Source organism: Leguminivora glycinivorella, chromosome 25, assembly GCF_023078275.1.
Source record: "Leguminivora glycinivorella isolate SPB_JAAS2020 chromosome 25, LegGlyc_1.1, whole genome shotgun sequence".
In the NCBI taxonomy this organism is placed as follows: domain Eukaryota; kingdom Metazoa; phylum Arthropoda; class Insecta; order Lepidoptera; family Tortricidae; genus Leguminivora; species Leguminivora glycinivorella.
Genome location: NC_062995.1, coordinates 6396379 through 6418767, shown reverse-complemented (window position 1 = coordinate 6418767; position 22389 = coordinate 6396379). Strand labels below are relative to the sequence as shown.

The following is a 22389-nucleotide window of genomic DNA, read 5'->3' as shown; positions in this document are numbered from 1 at the left end:
TGAAACACCTAGCTCACGCTGACGCGGAGTGAGTTGACACGATAATATTCAAAATTAACCACGGTTTTATCAGCCTACTTATTTAGGTTTTAAAGTGGGATTTGTGGTCATTTAATCATTTAAGTAAACCTTTTGATAGTGTTGATGCATATCAAGGCCGCAGTATTCTTTGGTTCAGGATATTAACCGTTTCCCAAACATCTTAAATGGGTTATTTATTCTATTATTTTAATCAAATAGTTATCTAGCCCGCTGGCCGCTCCGGCGCCACATGAGGCCAATAATCTAAAGATCAGATTGCTTTGGACTGTTTTAGGTCATTAATTTGTTCAGTTAAGCCCACGTGGGCTGAACACATTTTAAGGAATTGGCTATGTGGATGAAATAGCAAACATTTTTGCATAGTTTTTCGCTATGTAAGAATGCAGTTGTGATATGTTATTACATATTTTGAGGCTCCAGGAACGACCTGAACCAATGTTACAAAGAACCATTACATTAAAATGTGTTCACATCCTCATAAAGTAGCACGGGGTGACTCGTCTACTCATTATTTAGTCCGAATGAAACAATACGTATTTAAATTATGAGTTCTAGGTTAAGATTACCGCCATAACACGTTTTTAAAAATAAAAGGGGGGAAAAGGACACCTACGTAAGAAGTGATGAAATGTACGGGTTAATAAACCCAACTACAAACTTAAAACGCTGTCATATTACAGTTTTTAATCTGTTTTTTAAATAAAGTAACCTCTATGGTTAATAAATATATCACATTCATGGGGTATTCGGAAAACTATTTCTCATACCTAATCATTGTTTTTGGTAACAATATTTTGCAAGATAAGTACTTGATGTGGTTTCAAAATGATTTTAATACTCATATAAAGATGGACCGTCAAAACAATTTTAAAGCTATGCCGAATAAGCCCATGACCCATGGGGTTTCATGAGTGTCTCAAAATTTTGTTTGGACCTCAGATCTCGGAACTACAGATCTAGGTACCTTAACCTCAATATCATATTCTTCATTACAAAACCAGAACGCTACGTCATGCCATATAATGGAATGATTATATATCTTTATGCTTCCAACGAAAATCACGGGTCTTACCCGCATACATACGTATCCTTAAGGAGAAAAATATTTGATTGTAACATCTTGCGCTTTCATAAGCTGGTTACCCAAAACAAAAAGGCATTTATATACGAAGAAAATTCTATCATCAGCATTGGCTTAACATGTGTACAAATTACAAATAAAACGCTTCGCACATGTGCGTCTAGCCGCCTAGGCGTTGTTAGCCTATGCCAATCCTTGGCTTAACAGAAAGTACATACATATTGGGTAAATAACTAACAAAAAATATTAGGGAACTGGGAGAGAACTCTCCAGACAAAAAGTCTAAGGTTAAGTTGTAGCCTGTTAACCAAGGCAATTAAAAGTTGAACTGTTGTAGTACCACTACTACCAATTGCACAGGAGGTACTTTGTTTAGGACTGTATTCATACATGGATTCAATGACCTTAATACGTATACTCATAATGTATAACGAATGACTAAGTTATACTTATACAAAGCCTCAATAGTCTTGTTACTTGATATACTTACACTTCCTTCCTGGATGATAGATTCGTTTACCAAAAGAGTATCTTATGCTTAGGAGTTTTCAATGATGAAAAATTCACAAGTGTGCTTATCCTCAATATATGATAATAAGACTTTTTAGAATGATTAGATTATTTTTTTTTAGCACTTACCAAACGTGCCCAGATTATTATTTCCGTTAATAAAATTGGAACCACGTTACACATGGGTTCAGTATGGGTTATACCCAAGAGGCCAAGAATATTTCCGGCATACTAGAATGCTCGGGAAAATTACTAAAATTAGATTTCATAAAACGAATTAAGTACATCACGAAAGAACCATGATTGTCGGAACATTAGTCATACCATGGGTATTAAGGTTTTCAATAGCTGCGCACATTAACTTTTAAAGTTGTAGCCGATTGAGCGAAATTTTTCTTCGCTACCAAATTTTGCCATGTCATAGCCATAAGGCAGTAATTATAATATTCACTGTCTATTATGTAATGCTGTAATTGCCGGAAATAAATAGTGACTATTTGGATAAGGCATTAATAAATGGATCAGTTCCTTAACTGTTTTCTATAATATCATATGTAATAATATCATGTCATGCAAATCAATATATCAATATAATGTACCTATGTCATGTCTATTATTCTATGATACTGAAAAGAGATAAACGAGTTGCGAGGAATTTGACACACAATCCAAAACTTTTTTTTCGCTTATACCCTAAAAGTAATAATACTGCAATAACCCTACTTACTGGCAATTGCAGAGTCGGGGTCAAAACATTAAAAACATACTAAGTGTATTAAATTAAATATTATAATAAAATAAACGTAAACATAAGTCATGACCTGACCTTGTTAGGGGGATGAAATAAAAAAGTAACAGGTTTTTCATAATTTATTTTAATATCATTATGGGTATATACATAATAGGTATATACATAAAATTTAAAAATGTTTCAAACTTTCCTTACCGACGAATAATAAGTTACAATAGAAAAATAGGTCACTATGCACTTATCAATTCAGTCACTGCAGCTGCTGTCAGCTGCAATTCACATTCCTCCATATAGGTACACAAGGTACCTATCTGATGTGTGAAGTGCACTTGAAGTTGTTATTTCCATTGGCGATTCAATTAATCACATTGGCGTTTCTTGACCACCAGGCGAATACAGACACGTCTCAATATATTAAATAGGCTTCAAATAACGGTACAGAAGCTTAATAGCAGCGTTTTACCTTACAATAAAACGCATATTAAGCGAAATACCTTATTTGAAGTCTATATTTTTAACTACGCCTGTGGCTACAACACTCAGTTGCAATAAACCAAGGCACATTTATTTTTCCATTTGAGGGTATTTGTTGTTCGCTGCTAGTAAACAACATTTTTAGACTATTCAGTTTCGAAGATACGTCTTTATTTCAATTCACATTTGAATTCATAAATGATGCAACTGTTTGGTAAGTGGTATATTGCAACTTCGGTTAAATTAATATTTTGAGAACCAATGATGAAACATCGTTGCCGTCCCTACGGCACGGGTCGCCTGGTGGAAGGGGAAACCTGAATCGTAAAACTGGAGTTGCAAGTTGTTTACAGGTGTTCAGCTGTAGGTACCTGCTGTGAACCGCTACGCATCTACAAGCAGTATCGCTGTCTCAATATATTAAATAGGCTTCAAATAAGGTATTTCGCTTAATATGCGTTTTATTGTAAGGTAAAACGCTGCTATTGTCCATTTATTTTCAAACATGTGACATTTGTATAAAACATTAATGTTATATACACATAAGTTGAAGCGTATATTCCCTAAACGGGGTAGGCAGAGCACATGAAACTACTCAAGATTTAGTGCCACGGCAATAATTTTTATAAGGACATAAGTATTATAATTAATGACATATTAAAATGTAACTTACATCGATGAACTAAATATCGGAAGGAAGTCACTAGTGTCACTTCGTTCGTGCCAGAATAATATCTAGTATAATAATTAGTGAGCTGAACACAGTTAACCTTTTAAACTGTTCCTTTTTTCAGTATAATAGTATCCGTGCGAGAGACCTGCGGGGATTGGGCCCGCGGTTGCGAGCCGCAACAGGATCCAGCGTTACGAGGAAAGAAGGATTCTGAAGCTGGTTTCACCATCAAAGTGCCCCGAAGGAACGTTGGTGAGATATCCTCTCTCTTTCTGTATAATAGTGTTGGAGAGAGACCTGTGGATATTGCAACAGGATCCAGCGCTAAGAGGAAAGGATTCTGAAGCTGGTTTTACCATCAAAGTGCCCAGAAGGAACGTTGGTGAGATATCCTCTCTCTTTCTCTATAATAGTGTTGGAGAGAGACCTGTGGATATTGCAACAGGATCCAGCGCTAAGAGGAAAGGATTCTGAAGCTGGTTTTACCATCAAAGTGCCCAGAAGGAACGTTGGTGAGATATCCTCTCTCTTTCTCTATAATAGTGTTGGAGAGAGACCTGTGGATATTGCAACAGGATCCAGCGCTAAGAGGAAAGGATTCTGAAGCTGGTTTTACCATCAAAGTGCCCAGAAGGAACGTTGGTGAGATATCCTCTCTCTTTCTGTATAATAGTGTTGGAGAGAGACCTGTGGGTATTGCAACAGGATCCAGCGCTAAGAGGAAAGGATTCTGAAGCTGGTTTTACTATCAAAGTGCCCAGAAGGAACGTTGGTAAGTTATACTTAGTCTAAACTAGCGCCCCCCCCCCCCCCCCCCGCGGCTATGGGGTTATCATAAAAATGGTTATAGTAAATTATCCGTAAAAGATAGACAATATATACCATCGCACTTTTTTGTACATCTATGAGAGAGACACAATTTCATCATAGATTGTTTTAATATAGCTCAAACGGTTTGGGCAGCGTTTTCGATTAAAGCTCTCAGCCAGCGGAATTTTGTCCTTAATTAGTAAATATTGAATAAACAAAATCTCAACAAATTATATGCTTAAACTTTCCTCAAAAATCATTAATTGGCGAGAACCACATGAAAATCTGTTCAGTAGTTTTTTAGTTTATTGCGAACACACACACAGACAGAAGGCGGCGGGCGACTTTGTCTTATAAAGTGTAGAGGTACTATCAGCATCAATATCCATGGAGAATTGCGTGCAACCGCCTTATCCCCACCATCACCACCACCATCAATTTAAATAGATACCTCTTCATCCAGTTGAGTTCATATAATGATGTAAATTTTTTTGCCAGGCCCATCATCCACCCAGCTCTACATGGTGCGCACTCAACTCGAAGCCCTGATCTCCGACAAGTCTGGCGGCAGGCGAACTCTTCGCAAAGACCTGGATGCCGCTACCCTGGCCCAGATAGAAGCCTTCCACCGTCAGAGCTTCTACTGGAACTGTCTCCTCAACCTGTCAGGTTAGTTCAGGTCCATGTGTATACAGCTGGAAGACCTACATGATCAGATGGAACTGCTGGATGTGATCTCAACCTGACAGGTATAGTCCAGGTGTATATACAGCTGGAAGACCTAAATGATGTTTTGAAACTGCTAATTATGGTCTCCGACAAGTCTGGTGGCAGGCGCACCCTTCGCAAAGACCTGGATGCCGCTACTCTGGTACAGATAGAAGCTTTTCGTCGTCAGAGCTCCTACTGGAACTGTCTGCTCAACCTGTCAGGTTAGTTCAGATCCAGGCGTATAGAGCTGGAAGACCTAAAAGATCAGATGGAACTGCTGAATGTGATCTCCGACAAGTCTGGTGGCAGGTGAACTCTTCGCAAAGACCTGGATGCCGCTACTATGGCCCAGATAGAAGCCTTCATCATCAGGGCTTCTACTGGAACTGTCTGCTCAAGGTACACTTCAGCTCCTAGTGAATGCTCCATGATCGTTCTTTCAGCTGGAACTGCTAGATAACAGCTCTGAGAAGTTTGGTGGAAGATGAACTGCTGGGTATGGGAATCTGATGAACCCACCCTAAAGACCCGGATGCCGATACCCTGGCCAAGATGCCCTAGATAGAAGCATTCCACAGTCAGAGCTTCTACTAGAACTGTCTGCTCAACCTGTCAGGTATAGTCCAGGTCCAGGTGTATAAACAGCTGGAAGCCTTAGGTAGAACTGCATGATCTTTTAGATCAAAAGAAGGAGGTTATCTAATCGATCGTTCCATGAACGTTCCTATATTTTTGTAAAGCTCAAAACGAAGATAACATTGTATATCTGGGCAATTTTTTAATACTTAGATTAGGGCGATTAATACTCAGAATCGCGAGCTCTTTGATCCTGATAGGAAAAAAAAATGTCCCAAGATTTCCATAAATTTTTTCGAACCTTCCATTCCGTTACCGCCATACAAAATGTATGAAAAAATGGTAACGGAATGGGAAAAAACCTTGGGACACTTTTTTTCTTCTATTAGAATTGAAAGAGCTCGCGATTCTGAGTGGAAACCACATAAAAATTTCCAAATCCAAAAAAAAAGTGGGGTGGACAACTTTGAAAAAAATAACCCATATTGTTGACAGACTCCTTACAAAAGTGCTGCGACCTGTCTCAGCTGTGGTACCGGGAATTCTACCTGGAAATGACCATGGGAAGGAAAGTCAACGTAAGTAGTATTTATATTTATTTGAACGCAACGTTTTGTTTATGAACTAAGTAACCATTGACAATACATGTAGTTATTTTATTGTACCTGTGAGTAACGATCTGGCAGGCAAGCACGGTCGCGTGATAAACGATATAACGTCATGCCGTCCTTGTCGCACTATTTGTAAGCGCGATCAGGCAGGCAAGTACGGTCGCGCGATAAATGATAAAACATCTGGCCCGTCCCTATCGCACTTACAAATAGTGATGTTTTATCGTTTATCGCGCGACTATACTTGTCTGCCTGGATGCACCGATACGATAAAGTTTATCATACTAGTGTGCTACGCGCGCTTGCGCTTTTTCTAAACGCTTAAAATGTGTATAATAAGCTGTTCTTATCCAAAAGGTAACACATTGTCCATTAAACATAAGGTCACTAGAAGGTAATTCGTATAAAGCTACGAGCAAATTTTATCCTCATGGTAAGCTAAAACTATCGTTTGCCACGAACTTCACATTTTTTTTCTAAACCACTGATTAGCAAAGTACGGCCCTCGAAAGGATTTATCCAGCCCTCCACCGGACTTTCAAAATAATATGTGATATGGCCAACACTGTAGTAAAAATGCAGTTTTGGTGTAAATCTGGCCCTCCACTAAAATCCCTCCAAATTTTGGCCCACACTGAAAAAGGTGGCCAGGTTTGATCACTATTATCTTGCAAAAACTTTTTTCGTATATATTTGATTTGCATAATAGTTACTTAGTACTCTGGCATAATGTTGATGAGCATAATAGTCTTCTAGTCGAATAGTACTTTCACAGATAATATATGTGCATAATATTTAGGCGGCATAAAGTTGCAGTTTGCTTTTTGATAGCGAGTCAGATGTGTTGGGGATGCAAGATAGGGTACCTAACACTCCTCCTCGCTTCGCTCGTCGTCGTACCTGACGGGGCTCTGAGACAGTATTTCCTTTTCGATAGCGTGTCATAATTCTGCTCTTGTAATAGTATGCTATACGATTATCATGGTATGTACATACATAAAATTATGTTAAATCAAAGTCGACCAAATAGTAGAGGAGATATAGCCTTGGGGGTCATAATAATTACCACAGAACCGAAGTTTGGTTTTTTTAGTTCTTTGTGTGTGTCTTTTTGACATACTAAAAATATAGTAAAATATATTTATGCAAAATGCGTTTTTTCGACCGCCAAAAGTTGTATGAAAAATTACTATGGAAAAAAAATCCTAAAATTTATAAAATCGTCTCTGGTATCAACTTATGGGGAATTAGGCGGCAAATTTTTTATAGCGTTGATGTTTAGCAAAAATATAAATATTTTTCACTATTTTGGTAAAATAAAAAATGATAAAAATCATAAATTTGATGAAAGGAAGTAATTAAAACATAAATTTCAGCAATGTCATTTTTTTCATATGTCCCACACCATGGTAAATACGGGTACGATCCGCCTGGTGATTAGCAGTTACGGTAGCCTATGACGCCTGCCAATCTAGAGCCTCCACATGCGCGTTGCTGGCCCTTTAGGGTACCTTTCCACTAGAGATGCGCAACGTGATAGTGTTTGATATCCACCAATCATGTTCACTGTTCACAAAGCGTAGCGCTAGTAGGAACGGGTTCGACTAAGCTGATTGTGGATATCAGAAGCATCCATAACACATCTCTGGTGGAAAGGCACCCTTAACAGTCCTCAGTTAGCTCGCAAGATAACGCGCGTCCGCGGGAGAAAAATCCTCCTAAGCCTACATCGAAAACAGATGCCTTAATCTCGCTGTCCAAGGCTCTAAGTCACGCGGCCCCGGTAGCCCAAAGAAGCGCTGGCTGGACGTCGTGGGAGCGGACATACAAGAGAACAATCTCACGTCTAAGTATGCTGAAGACCGGGCAAAGTGGAGAAGACTGAGTAGGAAAGCGGACCCTGGCGCTAGGCCGGGAAAACACTAGGTTGAAGAAGAAGCCGCAGTGTGCGACCATATACGGGTCCAGGGTGTGTGGATGCGCAGATTTATGACTAGAAAAACCGATGATTATTAGGTTTTGGTTTTCTCTCGTGTTCGATATAATGCTTTATCGACAGTTTTTTTATGGGATGCGACAATTTATATACCTACTTACCTACTTATATTGAACCCCACCAAAATACAAGTTCATGGTAAATACGGTTACCCAATAAGTAGGAGGATTTTTCTCCCGCGGACGCGCGTTATCTTGCGAGCTAGCTGAGGACTGTTAAGGGTGCCTTTCCACCAGAGATGTGTTATGGATGCTTCTGATATCCACAATCAGCTTAGTCGAACCCGTTCCTACTAGCGCTACGCTTTGTGAACAGTGAACATGATTGGTGGATATCAAACACTATCAGGTTGCGCATCTCTAGTGGAAAGGTACCCTAAAGGGCCAGCAACGCGCATGTGGAGGCTCTAGATTGGCAGGCGTCATAGGCTACCGTAACTGTTAATCACCAGGCGGATCGTACCCGTATTTACCATGGTGTGGGACATATGAAAAAAATGACATTGCTGAAATTTATGTTTTAATTACTTCCTTTCATCAAATTTATGATTTTTTATCATTTTTTATTTTACCAAAATAGTGAAAAATATTTATATTTTTGCTAAACATCAACGCTATAAAAAAATTTGCCGCCTAATTCCCCATAAGTTGATACCAGAGACGATTTTTAAATTTTAGGATTTTTTTTCCATAGTAATTTTTCATACAACTTTTGCCGGTCGAAAAAACGCATTTTGCATAAATATATTTTACTATATTTTTAGTATGTCAAAAAGACACACACAAAGAACTAAAAAAACCAAACTTCGGTTCTGTGGGAATTATTATGACCCCCCCCATACAAATTCTCATTCCACTCCTCTACTAAAAGTAATGTTCTGTGAAACAATATTCTGTCAAATGTATCGTATGCGTAGTAGTAATAAAGCCAACTAAGTTTTCTGCAAAATTACCATTCGACCGAATGTTTTTCTGCGAAACATGTTATGTTAAGTTTTTTTTTATTTTATTTATTTATATCATAAAGAAAATTACAAAATCTTAAGAACTAAGATGCGCCAGAAACTCGTAAGAAGTTTATGCGTGGTGCAAATGCATCACTCCGCTCAATTGCACAGACAATTAGTAGGTACATATTATAGGTTACGGCAAGTGTGTTTCTGACCAAAATTATTCTGCCAGATGAGGGTAACCCGTTTGCCCACCACTGTTCTAAACTTACGATAGTTTCTTAACGTTTTCCTCGAGCGTGTGGCGATGACACACCATACCTCGGAACTCACACGATTTCAATACGCCATTATACTCCCAATAAGCATACCTCGCCCCACTTTTAGCTCCCTTAACATCCTCCATAAGCTCTAACAAGCACGCACACTGCCAAGGATTATTATACAAACTCATAGCAATAGCGCGCGCCGGCGGGCGAGTTATCACTGAAGAAAAATTTGCATATAGAAAACTCAAACGATTATTATCTAGAAACAACTGGCTAAGATCGCTAAAAGCGTTTGGAGGTATGTAACTTATCAAATTATTATCTAATCTGATTACTTTTAACGATTTTACGTGGAACACAGAGTCTGACACACTTGTTAGTTTATTATAACTTAAATCAATACTCTCTAAATTTATCAAAGGTTTAAAAATATCTGGGGCTATATACTCAATTTGATTATGCGTCAAATATAGACGCTCCAGATTCTCGCATAAGGAGAACGTCCTATCATCATTGATAGATAATATTCTATTATTATCTAAATATAATTCTTCTAGATTAGGAAATAGTGAATAAGCGCCGAAAATCGGTATACTACGGAGCTTATTATATGATAATGAAATTAAAGTCACATGAGAGACAGGGATGAAAACCGATGCGTCTATATCTTGTAAGTTATTCTCATCTAAATGTATTTCTTCTAGCTTAGGTACTGTAGTGTTAAAAGCGTCAGATGGTAATGTAGTTATATTGCAGTTTTTAAGATTGAGTAGGGTGACGTCATCGTCTTCGAGTTCGAGGACTCGTCCGCGACCGTCCCAGCCGCGCTTGCATTGTGGCCACGTGGCGCGGTCGCTGCTGGTTGCCGGGAATAGTGCTAGCAACGTCAGTGCGAGTGAAGCGCCTGCAAGCATAACGTTACACACATTAATCACAATATACATCGTTTTTTTTTCTTTCCGTTTAATATTAGACAATTTTAACACTTTTAACATCTTTTTTTTCTTTCCGTTTAATATTTGACAATTTTAACAAGTTAACAATATGAGCCAAATCTTAGATCAAATTAAATTATATTCATAGAAAATATTTTAATTCGTATTTTTAGTAGTCACTAAAAATACTAAGTAGTCACTATAAATGACTACTATTTAAGTATAAACTGAAATAAATGTCATACACAAAGAAAAAGTGACCTAGGCCTCCAAGTGTTCAAAGCTGGATTCGAACCAGCGTCCTCCGGTCAGCGGGGCACAAGCCTTCGGTAATTGTGTCATATACTTGAAAATTTCGACCCTTGCCACCGTGCCCAGCCGAGTGGTTCAGACATCCGTCGTGAAACGCAGGACGCTGGTTCGAATCCGGCTTTGAACACTTGAAGGCCTTGGTCACTTTTTCTTTGTATATGACATTAATTTCAGTTAATATGGGCCAAATTGTCAAAACTGAAGTACACAATTTTTAATCCTGTATCGAAAGGTGGCATTCTATGCACAGTCACCACTACACATTATTCTTTAACAGTAATTCTCTATATATTCGACCTTCTTTGCCTACGGTAAGCTCTTACTAGGCCAAATGTAGCAACTTACTTAAGCCGGTGAAAGAAATCATCATGGCAAGGGAAACACACTGTTTCAGTTTATAATTTATATAGTTGTTTGTATTTAAAATCAAGCTAATTAAACACAAAAATAAACTGTCAGCGCGTCGGAACTAGACTAAATATCTGAACTGAGTGAAGCTGGATCTAGACTGTAATGTTTTATGATATTTATTCAAAGTTATCACTATATGATACCAAAGAGGATCAAGTATTATAGAGAGATTAGAGAGTTACTGTCAAAGTAAAATATGTATCACAGTGCATAGACTGCCATCTCTCGATGCAAGCTTAAAACTTTTAAACCTCAGTTTTGACAATTTGGCCCATGTTGTTAGCTTGATATGTGTTAAAATGTCAAATATTAATATTAGCGCCATCTAGCCGAGCGTCCCCCAAAGGTGTAACCCCATCTAGGCCACCGTATCTTTTTCTGTATGGTACTGAGGTACGTTTTTTTTTCTTAGACTTTATCTGTCTATACGGAGTTACTCGTATATATGTCTTTGATGATACTTACCCGAGACAAATAAAGACTTACTGTATCTTCGGTGTATCTTCTAAAAATGCTTTTTTAAAGATCTCAATTTTGATCGGTTCTTTTCGAAATCGCAACTAGTTCTGAAAAAAAATCATAATGAAATTACCATATTTATCCGAACTCCGTGAAGGATTTCATTCCACTTCAGCCAAATTTCAATTATATTGTACCTACGGCACACCTCGGACACTGGCGATCAAATATATGAAAGAGGCTCGTTCCTAGCACACAGTCTAAGCTCGTGTAGGTGAACGCGTACTATGCTTGTATGAGTGACATATGACAGGTCGACTGTTCGCGTTTTTGACAGGCGGTAACTGTCAGGTAACCGAGAGGGGGTGGGCGGCGATTTCAGCGGGGAGCAGGAGTGGCCATACTGTACGATAGTACTCTTTATTATACTGTGCCTACGGACTCTTTTACTTCACACAAAATGTATGGGAACCGCACGACAAAAATAAAATAAGTTTTTTTTTTGCAAAAATTTCGTTTTTGGCACAATCTTTTATCGCCAACTGTACCTTTCTTTCAACAGTCATCTACTGCTCTCCGAGACGTTTCTAAAAACCCCTTACTCGATGGGAATACGACAGCTCATAACAAAGTTCCTATGACCACCTTTCTGCTCCATCATCAGATCAGCTCTACGATACCATAATATTGCATTGTCACGTGATTTACATATGTGTGCAAAATGCGACTGGCAAATATCAAATGACATTTCGCACATAAGTTCCGAAAAACTCATTGGTGCGAGCCGGGGTTCGAACCCGCGACCTCCGGAACGGAAGTCGCACGCACTTACCGCTAAGCTACCAGCGCTTCCCTAGTCTACATGACTGTATCCCTAAAAAAATACCACTCTGTATTACTTATCTGTCTTTGCTATTTTTTAATCTATATTACACAACACAAAACTGTTGTTTGACTGATCTCAATAATGGCCATGACCTTAAGATAAAAACTACAAGAACATAAGTTTGGCGTAGGTATTGGATTTATAAACTTAACTAGCTTTTGTCCGCGGCTTCGCTCGCGATTATTTCGAAAATTGGGGAATGCTCCATAAAATCTTTCACCCCTCATTTTAAGGAAGTGGGGAGTGGGGGTTTGTAATAAAGTATTAGCCTATGTCACTCTCCATCCGTTCAACTATCTCCACTTTCAAAAATAACGTCAACACGTCGCTCCGTTTTGCCGTGAAAGACGGACAAACAAACAGACACACACACTTTCCCATTTATAAGATTAAGTATGGAAATATGGATTATAAAAAACTTAAGCTGCCGGTGGTTAGGGCTGCAGAGAGAGGAACCGTCGATCACCGCCTTCTGCATCTGGCCCTTGATCCAGCCACCTAGCGAGAGTCTCTCAAGATGTTGGTCCAGACTCTTTGCTATGAGACCGCTGAAACGATTATCGGGACAATGATCGTCGAATCTACATCCCACATGGCGGTTATCTCGTGAGCCAATTCTTGATTTATCCATACTAATATTATAAATGGGAAAGTGTGAGTGTCTGTTTGTTTGTCCGTTTTTCATGGAAAAACGGAGCGATGAATTGACGTGATTTTTTAAGTGGAGATAGTTGAAGGGATGGAGAGTGACATAGGCTACTTTTTGTCTCTTTCTAACGTAAGCGACTTTTTCGCGGGCAAAAGCTAGTTTACTATAATTTGTTACAGAAATGCATGGTCCGCCACCAGCACAACGAGGAGTGCAACGACCTGATCACCATGGAAAAACGCATCCAGTTCCCCATCGAGATGTCCATGCCCTGGATCCTGACCGACCACGTGCTGCGGAGCAAGGAACCGGCCATGATGGAGTGAGTAACATACAGCCAAGTCCACATCTAAATACAATTAATTTCCAGTTAGAGTCCTCGTGGGTAAGTAGCAACTGGTTTAAAACACAAAATATCCACTATATTTAACTCTAGCGATATCGACGAAGCCCCGCTTTCGCGGGGCTCCTATTCTGTGCCTAGACCGCAGCCAAATAGCACTAGGTCCTACTCATAGTGTTGTGTTCCTGCCGGTGAGTAAGGCTGCCAGAGCTCAACGAGGGTGCGGTGTGCTGGTGACGGAAGGACATGTTTTGTATTACGTTCATTGAAGCACCCTGTGTACAAACCTACAGTTTAATATTTTTTATTAGTTTAATGCTGGGCCTGGGTATATTCTATTTTATTCTATTCTACCCTCGCTTTTTCTACTCCCGGTATTTTTCATTTAATTTCTTTCGTTACAGATACGTACTGTACCCGCTCGATCTCTACAACGACTCGGCCCAATACGCGCTGACGGTGTTCAAGAAGCAGTTCTTATACGACGAAGTAGAGGCGGAAGTAAACTTGTGCTTCGACCAGTTTGTCTACAAGCTGTCTGAGCAAGTTTACGCTCACTACAAACAACTTGCTGCCAGGTAACTATAATAGGCTACTTGCCTCCTAGTCAAATCAGCTTCTTTTCTAAGAACTGTCAAAACGAATTTGAACGACTTGCTAATATGGAATTTGTATGAAATAGAATTGAGTGACGTCACGGTCAACTCAGTTACTTTATATATTTTTATCTGACTTATTAAATAGAAATTGGATTTAATAATAACTTCTGTCCATGTTTTTCGTATAATTATCTGGTGCTTTATTTTTTTTAACTACAGACAAGTTTCCTATTCTATACGTATAGTATAATCAACGAGGATCGAGTATTATGGAGAACTAGCATTTGCCAAGAGTGGCACTGAAGCTTTAGTAGTTTCATGTGCTCTGCCTACCCCTTTACGGGATACAGGCGTGATTGTATGTATGTATGTATGTAAAAAAAGATTGCAAATGAGCTTACTGGCTACGTTTGTTGCAGTATGCTGCTGGACAAGCGTTACCGCGCGGAGTGCATGGCGCGCGGCGCGCCCGCCGGCCCCGCGGCCGGCCGCTACGCCTCCCTGCTGCGGCAGCGTCACGTGGCGCTTCTCGGACGCCACGTCGCGCTCAGCGCCCTGGTGAGACCATCTTTCATTCGTAGGCGAGACGACTAAAAATTGTACATTTCGATACAAGTTCGAAACGAGTGGCGATAAAATAAAACACGACCGAAGGGTGTTTTAAATCGACACGAGTTACGAATTTCCTTTTCGCACGTGTATGGTACGACGTTTTTCAGTACAGATGGACCTCCGAAGTTTCAACCTGCCACATAATGAGCGACTTCTCGCACTAGTGCGTATAAAAACACCATCTGTACTGAAATTGTATTTTATACAATCGTGATACTAAGCTTTTCAGTCGAGTACCATGTTTAGGCCACGATGCTTGCTGAGTGGCCTAATAGTACGGTACGAGAGTAAAAAGCTTAATTATATCACTATTGTATACAATACTTTTTCTATGAGACATCATCTTCATCATCAATGGACGAAAAATATCATCATTTAAGTTAAAAATTAATGTTAATGGCGTCGCTCACTGTTTTATCAACATCGAATTACCTGGCAACCAATTGTTTGTAATAACCGTGTCTGATTGGTCGATAACGCGATAGATAAAAAAAAACGTGTTTCAGATGCAGAAAAATTTGCCAGGTATCGCAAATTAGTAAAGAACTTGTATGAAGTTCTATTTTTGAAATTATTACAGTCAACTAAAAGTGAACTGTAATGAAATATTATAGTTCACTAAGTGTCAAAGACTATCTAACACTGAAAAGTCAGCACTTATAGTTTAGTCTGCGGTGTCCTAATTGACAGATTAAAGTTGACGAGTAGAAAAAAATAATTAGTCCGTCAGTTAGATTATCAAACAATTTTACACACTTATTTTTTCTTTTTTCTCGTAAACGAAAAATGACGACGGTACAGTGCGTTGAAGTTTCGCGTGACGTCACGCCTAGGTACAATTTTTACTTAGAAGTGACGTCACAAGCCCCCACTTTGATGCTCTATATTTTTGTATTTTTTTTTTCATTAGAAAAAGCGAAAAATACGTGTTTAGTATTTCGATCTAACTGACGGACTAAACATAATGCCATTTTTTTTATGTAGTCGTCATCCATATTCCTAGTGTAAAGGTGTGTACAGCTTATGCGCGGTAATCACTCGAACATTGGATCGCGTAAATATTTCGCGCGGCAGCCGCGCGTGATGGAGTTGATACGGGGACGTCTGTATTGTGCGCGGGCGCCGCGCGATCCGATTTTCGCGCTATACAGCGTGTACTTAGGACTCTTGTATGAGCTTCAATTGGTTGTTATGCACGCCGCACGCCCCGCCCCGCACAACGCCCAATATGAGCGTGCACGAGGGTCTTACACTTATCCGGTCTAGCAAGTTTGTCACTGAATAGGGATGACGACTACATAAAAAAAATGTCATTCTGTTTAGTCCGTCAGTTAGATCGTCCAAAAATACTTAACATATATTATTCCCTTTTTTAATTACTAATGAAAAAGTACAAAGATATAGAGCATCAAAGTTCCGGAGTGGGGGCTTGTGACGTCACTTCTAAGTAAAAATTGTACCTAGGCGTGACGTCACGCGAAACTTCAACGCACTGAACCGTCGTCATTTTTCGTTTACGAGAAAAAAGAAAAAATACGTGTCCAAAATTCTTTGATAATCTAACTGACGGACTAATTAGTTTTTTTAGTCGTCTCGCCTATTTTAGGTATTTAAGAGGTCGTAAACAAATGATTTGTACGTTTTCGGGTAATTACAACTTTTGTGGGCTAGCCAACTAAATACAAAAACCAAGCGGATTTATTCTTACCCTCTTATTCATAAAAACGTTCAGTAAAGTTATCAGGCTGATACAGTTCGTTTGTCCCTTTCCGACATAGGTGTGATAGAAAGGGACAGACGAACTTTATCGGCTTGATAACTTTAGTGAACGTTTATAAGGGGGCTAGTCTTTGTCTGTCTATATGGAATAACTAACTTTTCCCCGCGGCTTCGCTCGCGTTAGAAAGATACAAAAATTAGCCTATGTCACTTTCCATTCCTTCAACTACCTCCACCTATGGGACCGGCCACATCTAAGAGACGCATGTCCTGAGGTGCGGAACGGACGTCTCCGCCACACCGCCTGAATGTAATCCAAAAAACGCCGCCTGGGGCGCGTCTTACGTCCTTCCTATACAAAATGTACTCAGGAGACGTTTTTTGAATTACATTCAGGCGGTGTGGCGGAGACGTCCGTTGCGCGTCCCGAGACACGCGACGCTTAAGTGGGAACGCTGCCTAAAAATCACGTCGATTCGTCGCTCCGTTTTGCCGTGAAAGACGGACAAACAAACAGACACACACACTTTCCCATTTATAATATTAGTATGGATACGTCTTTGGTATTACGAATTTGGTAATACCGATTTGGCAACCAATGAAAATGAAATATTAAAAAACTAGCTTTTACCCGCGGCTTCGCTTGCATTAGAAAGAGACAAAAAGTAGCCTATGTCACTCTCCATTCCTTTAACTACCTCCACCTAAAAAATCAAGTCGATTCGTCGCTCCGTTTTGCCGTGAAAGACAGACAAACTAACAGACACACACACTTTCCCATTTATAATATTAGTATGGATATACGTCTTTGCTATTACGAATTTGGTAATACCCATTTGGCAGCCAATGAAAATGAAATATGAAAAAATGAATATGTTCGTTTGTTTACCAGGTGGCTCAGCGGATCAACGCGGACATGCACCGGGCCCTGGATGCTGCGGTAGCCAAGTTCGAAGCCGGAGACATCACAGGGGTCGTGGTAAGAGAACATTTTGGTTTACATTAGAGGTTAATATTGTGCAGAATAACCAAAAAGTGCTAAAAGCCCCTTATATGCGGTATGTCAATAATATCATTGATCTGAAATGACCTTGAAATTTAAAACGATTGTGTCTAATTGTACAATTACCGGCATAAATATTGTCCCGGATCTGTAAGTTCACATTTTTGACACATTTGTTTTGAAGTATGTTGCGATGTGGCTAAGACGTATCGTTTGCCAAATCTGACGATTAATTTCGAATTGGTTGAATCGATTAGGCATTGGGCCCTATGTACAAGGAGGCGCTTAAACAAATATACGATTTCTGTCAACTTACTGAAATGTCATTTGAATCGAATTGACAGACTCTGCCACAGCACTAGTTTAAAAATAAAAATGAATGATAAATGACATAATAAGTAAATCGTGCGTGATAAATTAATATCGTAAAATACTCACTAACGAAGATCCGCAAAAATGTAACATGTGTTAGATTATGTTTAAAGTAAGCGAAATTTTGTTTTTAAGGGTTGTAGGTATAGCTATACCATACCATTACATTATTTATACCATTTTTCCACTACCCAAAGGTTGCCTGGAAGAGATCGCTCTTTAGCGATAAGGCCGCCTGTTGTTTACCTCTGTAATAAAATTTATTGTAATGTGTGTGTTCCTATGTACATTAATTCTGAGGTTGTGCAATAAAGTGGATTTGTATTGTATTGTATTGTATAGCTATACGAGGGCACATTATAATAAAGAATACAATTGTGCAGTATGACCACTCCCTGATTCTCGCTAAAAGTGCCGCCCACCCGCTCTCGGTTACCTCAGTTATCACCCGTCAAAAACGCGATCAGTCGACCTGTCATATCTCACTCATACAAGCATGATACGCGTTCACCTACACGAGCTCAGACTGTGTGCGTAGGAACGCACTTCTTTCATATATTTAATCGCCATTGTCCGTGGTCTGACGAGGGCTTCTAGAGGGGTCTAGGGGTTAAACATCCATGTTTGTCCCCAGGAACTGGAAGGGCTGATATCCGTGAACCGTCTCTGCCACTCTCTCCTGAGCCGGTACCTGGCGCTCGACGACTTCTCGAGCATTCTACGCGAGAGCGACCACGGCGTGCTCGCGCCATACGGCCGCGTGACCCTTCACGTCTTCTGGGAGCTCAACTACGACCTCCTGCCCAACTATTGCTACAACGCGGCCACCGACAGGTCAGTGACCCCGCTCCAGCACGCGTGACCGCGGCGTGCTCGCGCCGTACGGCCGCGTGACCCTTCACGTCTTCTGGGAGCTCAACTACGACCTCCTGCCCAACTACGCTGACACAGCCGCAATGTTTGACTTCAAACGTGATGTGAATCACCGCTATTGAGAAGGCCGATGGCTGAGATCCACATAGAGCCGGAGTCAGTGCTTCAACACAGAAGAATTGTAAGTCTCAAAGGGCGTTGGCCCAAGTCCGGGTACCGCATAGGGCTGATTTTAAACGATATAACGTCAGGCTATCCTTTTCGCACTATTTTTAAGCGCGAGCGCCCGCAGCATACGGACACGCGCTGCCCAGTGCTTTCGAGGCGTGATGATGATGACTTGCGTTGTGTGTGCTCGCTAGTTCCTCATGGGGTTTTAGTGTCTGCTACGCCTTCCTAGTGACACAGCCTAGACTATATAAGTATTTAAATATGTTATTTTAGACATTATAGATCTATACTCCGAGCCTCATCCAACATTACATGGCGACCCTGCCAGACGTGATGTGGTGACTAAAGGATAAATCACTTGTATAGACTATAGTTTTCCCGTGTCTAATGTTACATAGCAGCTGCTTATGTACAGTGTGAGGTGTTCCCCTCACACTGCAAGGTATTGAATCCCTTTTCTAACAGTTGTGGTGAAGTGATGTTGTTTGCACGGGCAGGTTCGTGAAGTGCCGCGGCATCCAGTTCGCGGCGAACGTGCAGCGCGAGCGCCCGCAGCAGTACGGGCACGCGCTGCTGTGGGGCTCCAAGCAGCTCAGCCTGGCCTACTCCGCCCAGTACGCGCAATACGCAGGTAAGTGGCCTGATTAACTTCTTTTTAGTGCCCATTTAGACGGTACGAGAACTCGTATACGAGTATTACTACATTGCGGTATTTGATGGCTGTGCTAAATGTATTTTTCTCAAACATGCAATGAAATATTGTCTTTACGTTCCTTAAAATGGGCTGGGAAGTATCGCTTTTTGGGCGCAAAAACTCGAGAGGACTGTAAAGGAATTTCATATTATTTTTTAGGCCTAGGCCTGCAAAGTAACTTTTTTTTATAAAATATTGTCCTTTAGAGCATTTTTTTTTATTTCATTGTATGTTTGAGAAAAGCACTATACATGCCTCGGCGTGAAAACGGATTCCCGGCCTCGTATCCCTATCCGGCCTCGCTCGCACGCTCGCTCGGCCGTATATACCCACTTGGCCGGAAATCCTCATTTTCCCGGCCTCTGATGTAATGTACTATAACCTCAACAGCCCGCAATGCAACTAAAATCGCACGCGAGTTCGCACGCCGTCTAAATCAGGCCTTAGGGTTCCCTATCAAAAAGGTATTTTATTATTATAATAGAGCTTTTTTTTTTTTAAAAAAATATTATAGGACATTCTTACACAGATTGACTGAGGCCCACGGTAAGCTCAAGAAGGCTTGTGTTGTGGGTACTCAGACAACGATATATATAATATATACATACTTATATACATAGGAAACATCCATGACTCAGGAACAAATATCTGTGCTCATCACACAAATAAATGCCCTTACCGGGATTCGAACCCGGGACCGCGGCGTAGCAGGCAGGATCACTACCGACTGCGCCAGACCGGTCGTCAATTCGAACCCGGGACCGCGGCGTAGCAACAGCTTACTCTTGGCCACAGACTATCATATCAGCAATTTCCGTAGAGTTTGTACATTTGGATCATGTCTCCGATTTTAATAAAAATTGGTAGGCCGATGGAGTCCATGATGCTGAGCAAGATCCACTAGGTTTCCCAAAATGTCCTGGGTTGTTTGTATGAAACTTTCCTTTTTTGTTACCGAAATGTATGTATGTATAAGCTTTATTGTACATAAAGGAAACAAAAGAGACACAGTTACAGAGTCAGTAATATACAATGTAGGCGGACTTATCCCTTAATGGGATCTCTTCCAGTCAACCTTTGAGGAAATGAATAGAAGCGAATTAACGATGAGTGACGAATTCAAAAATGTACAACCACTAAAAGAATTAAATGCAAATTTTGTATACACATGGTAACAAATATATACATATACAATTACATTAATACACCAATATATACATATATAATAATAAATAAACAAATACTCATAAAATATATATTTATATAGTACTTAGACCAAAAAGTATATGGATATTAATTCGAACCACAAAGCAAGACGACAATAAAAAAAAAATTGATAAAAATTAAAGAAAAAGAGAGAAAAGAAAAAGAAAATAAAACAATCCGATAAAAAAAAAAAAAATTAAGTGTCGGAAAGCCATAGTTTTTTAAGGTTATTCTTGAGTGCTGCTACAGATTGGGATTGCCTCACGGACACCGGTATCTCATTCCACACTTTAGCGGCATAGACAGAAAAGGATTTTCTGTATGTCCGCGTCTTATTGGGTGGAATTGCAAGAGCAAGATTGGCGCTAGATCGCAAACGGTGATTACTGCCAGCAGCCAAGTAACTAAATCTTTCGGAAAGGTAACGTGGCGAAGACTGATTAAATAAGACATTAAAAAGCAGTGACAGGACATGCACGTCTCGACGACGGCGAATCGGCAGCCAGCCAAGCTGAGATCGGAACTGGGATACGCGATCAAACTTACGCAAACCATAGATGTAACGGATACACAAGTTTTGCAACCGCTCGAGTTTGTCAAGCAACTCCTCACTAAGGTCCAGAAAAGCGATATCACCGTAATCTAACAAAGGAAGCAACAATGACGAAGAAAGTGTTATTTTTGTTTGAAGTGGAAGAAAATTTTGTAAACGCCTCAGCGAGTGGAGAGACGCAAACACTTTATTGCTAACATCAGCGACGTGGGCTGACCAGGACAAAGTTTGATCTATGGTGATACCCAAGTTTTTCACTGTAGCGGAAAATGGGATAATTGTTCCATCAAAAATTACGTTGGGTACCACCATTTCCGACAGTTTGGACACAAAGTGAGGGCCACCGATGACAATCGCCTGCGACTTCAACGCATTCACTTTCAACCCAAACTTGTGAGCCCAGAGACGTATTGACTCAAGGTCGCTGTTGATTTTATTGACAAGATGAGGAAACTCGTCCATGCTAGCCGACGCGTAAATTTGCAAATCATCCGCGTAGAGATGAAAACTACACTTTAAGGATTCAGTAATGCCATTAATAAAAATTGAGAATAGGAGAGGAGAGAGTATCCCTCCCTGGGGAACACCAGCAGACAGATCACACCAATCCAAAATCTTGTCGTCGACCCTGACACGCTGGCGTCTCCCAAAGAGGTAGTTACGGAACCAAGATAAAGCCGTCTGTGACACATTAAAAGTACGAAGAATATGAAGAAGGATATCAAAATCTACTGTATTAAAAGCACTACTGAAGTCCAAAAGTACGAGAAGCGTAAGCTTTTTATTTTCAATATTAAGACGAATGTCATCGGTAACCTTCACCAGAGCCGTGACAGTGCTATGCCCGGGACGGAAACCCGACTGAAAGCGATTCAACAACTCATGCCTGTGGAAATATGAGAGAAGGTGGTTATTAACAAAATGTTCGACAATTTTCGATAACACTGGGAGGATGGATATGGGACGGTATTGGGAAGGTGACGTGGGATTAGAAATTTTAGGAAGGGGTATGACGTGAGCTAATTTCCACATAACAGGGAATGTACCGGAAGTAAAGGAAAAGTTAATGATTTCTGATAGAATTGGAGCGATTGAATCCGCCACGAGCATAAGCATATCCAGGCTAAGATGGTCCTCAC

General features: G+C 40.2%; 2 protein-coding genes across 2 annotated transcripts in view; one reads left to right on the top strand and one right to left on the bottom strand.

Annotated features, from left to right (window-relative positions):
• LOC125239184 (cytoplasmic FMR1-interacting protein) overlaps positions 1-22389 on the top strand; it is a 138529-nt gene that overhangs the window by 97571 nt on the left and 18569 nt on the right. The window contains exons 13-21 of the mRNA XM_048146699.1: positions 3653-3783; positions 4840-5010; positions 6124-6206; positions 13285-13427; positions 13853-14026; positions 14467-14605; positions 17271-17357; positions 18388-18587; positions 19295-19428. Of these exons, the coding sequence (XP_048002656.1) occupies positions 3653-3783; positions 4840-5010; positions 6124-6206; positions 13285-13427; positions 13853-14026; positions 14467-14605; positions 17271-17357; positions 18388-18587; positions 19295-19428 (1262 nt within the window). The remainder of the gene's footprint in view (positions 1-3652; positions 3784-4839; positions 5011-6123; positions 6207-13284; positions 13428-13852; positions 14027-14466; positions 14606-17270; positions 17358-18387; positions 18588-19294; positions 19429-22389) is intronic.
• LOC125239183 (leucine-rich repeat-containing protein 15-like) lies at positions 9114-11179 on the bottom strand. Its single transcript, XM_048146698.1, has 2 exons — positions 11046-11179; positions 9114-10357 (listed from the first exon to the last, which is right to left on the bottom strand). Exons 1-2 carry the CDS (start codon positions 11068-11070, stop codon positions 9453-9455), a joined length of 930 nt encoding a protein of 309 aa, XP_048002655.1. The 5' UTR covers positions 11071-11179; the 3' UTR covers positions 9114-9452.